The sequence below is a fragment of the Simochromis diagramma genome, unplaced genomic scaffold (genome assembly GCF_900408965.1).
Source record: "Simochromis diagramma unplaced genomic scaffold, fSimDia1.1 OVJJ01000426.1, whole genome shotgun sequence".
Lineage (NCBI taxonomy): Eukaryota > Metazoa > Chordata > Actinopteri > Cichliformes > Cichlidae > Simochromis > Simochromis diagramma.
The window spans coordinates 2824345-2831498 of record NW_024387170.1 but is presented as its reverse complement, the minus strand read 5'-3'; the positions used below and the strand labels follow the sequence as shown (position 1 = coordinate 2831498).

Below are 7154 nucleotides of genomic sequence, written 5' to 3'. Positions count from 1 at the left end.
TTTCTACAATGTATATGGAGAGAGAGAGAGAGAGAGAGAGAGAGAGAGAGAGAGACTTCAACACTCTGCAGATAGCGTTCATACCTTCTCTTTGCTCGGTGTCTCTTTGCTCCTCTGTTTCAGCTTACACTGACACTTTGATCCAGATCTGCTGAGCGGGCCAAACGTTTCTGGACTGTTGTTGTTGTTGGTTTGTCAATGATAATAAACGTACCAAGTTTAAAAAAAATGAAGGAAATAGCTGCAGTTGTTTGTTGGCGGTTGTTTTCTCCACGGTTTCCATTTAAAATGATCGACCTGACCTCTCTAACCTGTCCTGTTCTGGGTTTTTTTTTTTTTAACTAATTGCCCAAAAGATGTTTTAAACAAACCCCAAATCGTCAGCGGGACATAAAAGAGCCACAGTTCAGGTGTGATAACAATAAAATCATCTTTCATTTCATTGACTTTCACATAAAGGCTTTTATATGTGGAGGCCTGCAGCAGCTTTTCGCCCTGACGTTTTGGAAGCTAAAAACAAAAAACCCCAGAACGTTCGTTTTCTTCGCGCTATATTTCACAGCCTGTTTACAAGCTCTTTTCAGTCTGTGGTTCTGCCGCCGAGCGCAGAATGAAAGCGCACACTGTTTAAATGAGCGCACATTTATCTGTCCTTTATACGTTTCTCTTATTTTTGCCAAAGACAAAAGAACAGTAATAATAATGATAGAATTACAACATTTAATATCCAAATATCACATATAGAGAACATCACGATATATTCACACATGTCAGTCAGTTCAGAGGGCGTCTCATCCCTGTGTGTGGAACATTACAAAAGCAGCTTAAATTAAATTTAAATAATGAACACAGTCAATAATAAAATGTAGATATATATACAACTGTGCAACATGGCAACACCACACCACCACAATGTCTCGGGGTCCACATCGATTTCCACGGGACAAGCCGATGAGGCCGTGTTAGGTCCGCTCTGTTATCAGCTGTCCGAGTCCACCTCGCTCTTACTCTCTTCGGGTTTCTCCGCGGACGTTTTAGTGGATTTGTTCCATTTCTGAGAGTTCTCTGATTCTTCCGATGAAGACCTTTTCTGCCTCCTCCACTTCGCACGTCTGTTTTTGAACCACACCTGCGTGACAGAGAGAGAGCACACTTTGAACGTGTCTGTGTGGCGACTGATGCTGAGCACGGCCACAGCTCAGCCACACCTGGCAGTGTCTCCGGCCCCTTATTCTTAATCTATTGTTTTCAATGGATTACTATAACTATCACGATGGTGATGGTGATGATGATGATGATGATGATTATTGTTTTGTTGTTGTTGTTGTTGTTGTTATTGTTTTGTTTTTGCTTTGAAGCAGTGTTACTTGCTGCACATTGTAGATAAGCATCGACTTTGTTTTCAGAATCAGGGCAGAAGATAAACTGTTGCAAACAGAAACATTTAATAAAATTGAATTAAATTACATTTCTGTTCAATATTATACAACCTCTAACATAGTGATTTTTGTGAATTTTGTTGAAGCAACAAAAAAAGATAATAATAATAATAATAATAATAATAATAATAATAATAATAATAATAAAGGTGAGCAAACTTTAATTATTGTTATTATTATTCAATAATAATAATAATAACATTGTGAGCGCGTGTCAGCCGGGTTTTAGAACTCACTGCACGTGAGTGTGTTTATGAGTGGAGTGAAAGCTTTGAAAGAAGATAGCTTTTAAAAATAAAAGCGCTGACCTCGACCTTCTCCTCGCGGAGGTGGACCTTGCGGGCAAGTTGTTCGCGAGTGCCGACGTCCGGATACTTAGTTTCTTGGAAGAGGCCCTCCAGAGCCTCGAGCTGCTCGTCCGTGAAGATGGTGCGGTGCCTTCGCTTCCTGCGGCAGTGCAGCTGGTTGAGGAGCTGCAGCTCGGTCCGAGACAGGCTGCTCATGTTCATGTAGGACATCATCTGGTGGGGAACCGGAGAGATCAGCACCGAGCCCGGGCTGTCATAGCCTGCATGACGGACAGACAGCACACATCATGGCTGGGTGGAAATCCTATATATACACTCAATTATTTGGCGTATTAAAAGCACTCCGTTTTTTACTACAAAACAAAACAAATAAAATAAATAAAAAATAAAATAAAATACATTAAATAAACTGTGGAAGAGGCTGTTTTATGCATGACAGAATGTGTGGAAACACCAAAACAGATCCCAGCGATGGAAAAGCTCAGCTCCAGTCTTTCCTGTATTCAAAGTTAAGCTCGCGCACGTGCCTGAGCGCTTCTGCTTCCTGTGTATGAATCCAGAACAAGTCGGTGATATTCGTCCTGATTGCGAAACAGCAGCGACAGTAATGTCTCACAAAAAGACTTCACACGTGAACATTTGCGAGTTTTTACAAAGCTTTGAAATGCAGCATGGAGTCTGAAATAATTTTACAAACGCGTATTTCAGGCGTGTTTACACTGAATCTTAATTGTAAGATAGTGCTCGCAAGCGATGAAATATTACGCATGATTGTAATTAATTTGTATTAATAACGAATAATTACTTCACGGTGGAATTACGCGCGTTGACCTAGAGGCTGATGGGCCCTCTGGCCTGGAAGCTACTTCGCTCCACAGATGCTTTCTCTGAGAAATACAGAGTGTGAGGGGAAAAAAAGTTCCCGTGGCGGATCCTTCACTGCGTAGGTCTTAGCTGAGTCTGTGACACTCTGTGACTGGCCGTGTTACCTGTGGGGATGCAGGGGCACTGCTGCGGGCTGAGGCCGGGCACGGAGCCGCAGCACGGGGGCCCTGCCGCGGCGCCCTGGACGTGCAGCTGGCTGTAGTAGTAGCCGTTATATCCGATCCTGCTCCCGCTCACGGGCTGCACCGGGGGGGCCACGGGCCCGCACGTGGCTGAATACAGTCCGTTGTAGTCAGTGTAGAGAGAGTCCGTCAGGCCGGCGGACAGCACCACCGGGCCGCTCCGGTGAAGCAGCAGCGGCTCCTTACAGCTCGGCCGCGCGGACAGGATGCTGTCGATGCTGAACATCCCGGCGGGCATCACACCGGTGTGCGGCGGGAACTCTCCGAAAAGTGGGAACCAGCTGTGAGCGTCCTGGACTGACGGGATTCCGTGCTCCGGGAGAACGTAAGCTACAACTGCGTCATCGCGGCTCCGGGACTCGTGTGTGCTCTCTCTCTCTGCTGGAGAATACGGACAGGAGGTTTGGGGGAACTGCCTGAGTCCGGGGCTGTTCTTATACACTGCTGACGTCACAGCAACAAGTCTCCTTGCGCTCGTCTTGCTGCGTGAACGCGCCACGGAGCTGTGTATTGAATTAATTCAATTAAGATAATCCAGAGTGTTTGCAGACTTTTAGAAACGTGTCACTGGGCCGCGGGGGCTCTTCCTACAGAGTAATCCGATTATCGCGGTGTCAGCGAGACTTTGTGCAGGACATCACAGCAGCGTTTACAGGCTGCTTCAACGTGCCCCTCAGCACAGATCAAAGTCCTCATAAAACCAGTGCACCGGTCTCCGTGAGCTGTGCCCATCACTCTGGACACTCTGACATCATTACTGACTCAAAGCAAGAAAAGCACTAAAGCTCGAGCAGTGAGCAGACATGACGGTTATTTTGTTGCTCATTAATATCTATCACTAATGGCCCATTTAGGACTACTTAACAACAAAGAAACCATTAGATTAACAATCTGTGCGCATGAGTGCGGTGAAAGTGTGACCGGGGCTTTACCTGTTACCTCCTCTGCCTTCCTGCATGACTAAATGAAAATGTCACCCTTAAACACGCTGTATTAAAGCTGGGGGTCATCTCATTATCCACCCTCGCTGTTCCGTGGGGAGGAAGTCAGCGCTTTCCTCCATAGTTGTCTTTCTTTCCCCCTGACCGGGCGAAGGTAACGGCCCATTATCGCTTCCATTCAGTGAAGGAAAGGGGAACTTATTAAGTATTTACATGGCTAATCAACATAGACTTAGCGGTCGGGAAACGGGCGCTGGCTGCTGCAGAGGAACGTGGATTCCAGCTCAGACCTTAATGGGACGATGATTGCATTTAACACTCTGCAGGATGTTCGCACATGCTGCTGTCAGGCGGCCAGATAAGCCTGAGCTGTGAAGATACGGAGGTGATTAGCACTGTGTGGCCGCACAGTTTACACACAAGCTCTGTTCTAAGTTTACACTCCTCTTACCTGCAGACCATCCATCAAATTGTTTTTACAGCATTTTAAAAATGTGGATGAAATACCCCTGTACATGTCAGCCTGTTTCGGAAAACGAAGACACTGCACTTTTTTTTTTTTTTAAAGAAACGTTTATTTTTTAACATTTTTGCAATTGTTTGAAATATCGGGTGAAATAAAAAAAAAATTTCTTTCTTTTTTTCTTTTCTTTTCTTAATTTTAGAGCAATTGAATTTAAGACGATTGATTTATTATCTCTAACCTTCTACTACGAAATTTCCCTGAAAGAGATATTCCGTTGAAACCTCTGTACAGTAACACTGGGATAAGCACGATGGCTTTTCTGTAAGGTAAAAACAATTCGCGTGAAGAGTAGAAAAAGGCAAATAAAATGCGTTGGTCCTTCAGCGTCATTTTAGACACTGTTTGTGATCACAGATGCATTTTCCTTTCTTTTGTCACGTTGTGTTTGGGCGCTTTTCCGGGGCCGTGTGTGTCTCTCTCTTCTTTGCTTTGACAGTTTTGCAAAAATCGTGAAAGCTAAGCGCGCTGCTGCCAGCCCTCATAGGCTCGTGCCGGCGAGGCTAGGCTGACTCCTGCCGTTCAGCCGCAGCCTGACCTTTAAACTACAACCTGCTGCTCTGAGGACGCTGTTTTACAGATAAGTGCACGGCAGCACTCTGAGCCAACAACCCCAAAACTGCATCTTATGTTATAAAAAAAATGCGCCTTTTATCCAGAAAGAAGCTCTTTCAAAGCTTTTGCTTCCGTTTCATCCCGCCGCAGCATGCGTGCATGGGAAATTCGAAGTATGACACTTGATCTGAAATCTATCAGCCATGTAACCAAAACAAAGCGAACCTTAGATAGGAGCCGATGTGGACACGGGGATGTTCACAGGACAAAGACTAAACTTACTCTGTTCTTTATCATGCGTACACGAGCAGTGTGCAGTGTCAGGCCTTTGGTATGACTGTGGTTATTACATATATACAGTATAAGAAGCAAAAGATGATTTTTTTTTTTTTCGTTTTTAAAAAATACATAAAATGCATTCCTTATCTACATTCCAGATGAAAAAAAATTCAAGTGGATATTGATTGATTTGATTGTGACACATTTTGATTTTGTGTGTAGTGGGAAATCAGTGTGACTTTTTTGGGTCTGGAAACACGCTCCCGCGGCTGAAAGCCTTTTCTGTAATACAGTCACACTTTGATTCTAGCTCAGAGGAGACCGGGAGAGAGAGCAAAACAGGACCATGTGCTGTTATTATTTTCACATTTCTTTCTATATTTCTACTTCCAAGTGGCAGTGAAAGCAACGAGTCAAAAGGGATTGCCACAAAACGAAATGTCCATTTGAAATTAAAAGCCGTTGAAAAGCACCGTGAAGGCAGCACTTACAGGTGAATAGAAGCGTCAATCAGGCTGCAGATGGAAGCTGAAGAAGACTCACAAAGCTGCAATAGCAGATGCATCTTTTATATATCAGAGCCCTGATCTTTAAAACCTGCTTAAACAGGGTAAATAAAAACAGACAAACTTGTTAATGCTTCCCTCCAAGAGGTGATAAATATATGGTAAGGCTGAATAATTACATTATCAGATAGATAGATAGATAGATAGATAGATAGATAGATAGATAGATAGATAGATAGATAGATAGATAGATAGATAGATGGATGGATGGATGGATGGATGAAGTTTGGAGGATGGGTCAGCTTCAGCCGTTTATTGCATTCCTCAAACTGTCCATGTGTTGTTTTTGTCCTGGTTAAGGAAACCACTTGGTCAGCAACAATTTGTGTGGTTTCAAACAGCGTTTTTGGGTGTGGTGTGTGTTAAAGTAGCCACATGAAGGTAAGAAACCCACTGTAGTGTAATAACAAGGTCATCAGTGTTCAGTTCTTGTGGCATATCAGTGTATATTACTGTCATTGCACTGTATATACTGTTACTCTACCATAACTGTATAAATCATAAAATGAAAAATTACTGTAAACAGCATTGCATAAGTGATGTGAATTCAAAGGAAAATGCATAAACAAACCTAAAAAACACACATAGTACCAGCGTTAACAAATGAATATTATGGAATGTGTGTGTGTGTGTGTGTGTGTGTGTGTGTGTGTAAATTCAATCTCTCTCTCTCTCTCTCACTCACACACACACACACACACACACACACACACACACACACACACACACACACACACACACACACACACACACACACACACAGTTACATATGTACATGTCAGATCTGTCATGTAGAGTCTGGTTCCTTTTGTTGGATCAGGGATCCACTATGGAACCCATGTGTTTCTAAGAACCACTTGCTAGGTTCAAGGAGGCAGCCCACCCTTCCTCCGTTCATCATTCCCACCACCACCCGATGCAAACCATCTTTTGCTCAAAGCAAACCACAAAGTGCCCGTAACCTGACCACAAATTTAATATCTGCCTCACACATGAAAGGACGCGAATCACAAAATGTCATTTTGTTCAGCACTCATTTTCTTCACACATGAGCTTCAAGTAAGTTGCACACACAATAATCCTTTCACAAAAAGCCGGCCTACTAGAAAAAAAAAAGTGATGAATGATGCTTCCCGACAATCCAGTCTCCAGACAAATCTGTAATTCACTTTTTGCTTTGTGTTGCATAAATTGAAATCATGTAAAAAATTTTGTCAAACAACGTCACAAATATGAGTTGAAACCATTAAATGGATCCCAACAACCCTGCAGTGCAGAGAGTGCAGTGCATGCAGAGTTTTATGCAAAACTGCTCAGACAAAATACCATGTCATTTACATCCCAGCCAAATCCATCCATTCATCCGTCCACTTATCCCAGCTGTCACTGGGCAAAGAGCAGCGGGATGCACAGTGAACAGATCAGCTGTCATTGCAAGGCTAACAGACCATCATTTAGTCTCACATTAATAATTAT

At 43.4% G+C, this 7154-nt stretch overlaps 1 protein-coding gene across 1 annotated transcript; it reads right to left on the bottom strand.

The window, feature by feature from the left end:
* Positions 1 to 706: 706 nt before the first annotated feature.
* gsc (goosecoid) lies at positions 707 to 3259 on the bottom strand. Its single transcript, XM_040049158.1, has 3 exons — positions 2737 to 3259; positions 1748 to 2007; positions 707 to 1129 (listed from the first exon to the last, which is right to left on the bottom strand). Exons 1-3 carry the CDS (start codon positions 3050 to 3052, stop codon positions 980 to 982), a joined length of 726 nt encoding a protein of 241 aa, XP_039905092.1. The 5' UTR covers positions 3053 to 3259; the 3' UTR covers positions 707 to 979.
* Between the last annotated feature and the right edge of the window lie 3895 nt (positions 3260 to 7154).

Bases quoted from the DNA above. Each gene is read 5' to 3' on its own strand.
- gsc (XM_040049158.1), bottom strand. From the start codon at position 3,052: ATGCCCGCCGGGATGTTCAGCATCGACAGCATCCTGTCCGCGCGGCCG. The intron at 2,008-2,736 runs GTAACACGGCCA...TCCGTCATGCAG, and splicing joins GTGCCCCTGCATCCCCACAG to GCTATGACAGCCCGGGCTCG. The intron at 1,130-1,747 runs GTCAGCGCTTTT...TCTGTCACGCAG, and splicing joins TCCGCGAGGAGAAGGTCGAG to GTGTGGTTCAAAAACAGACG.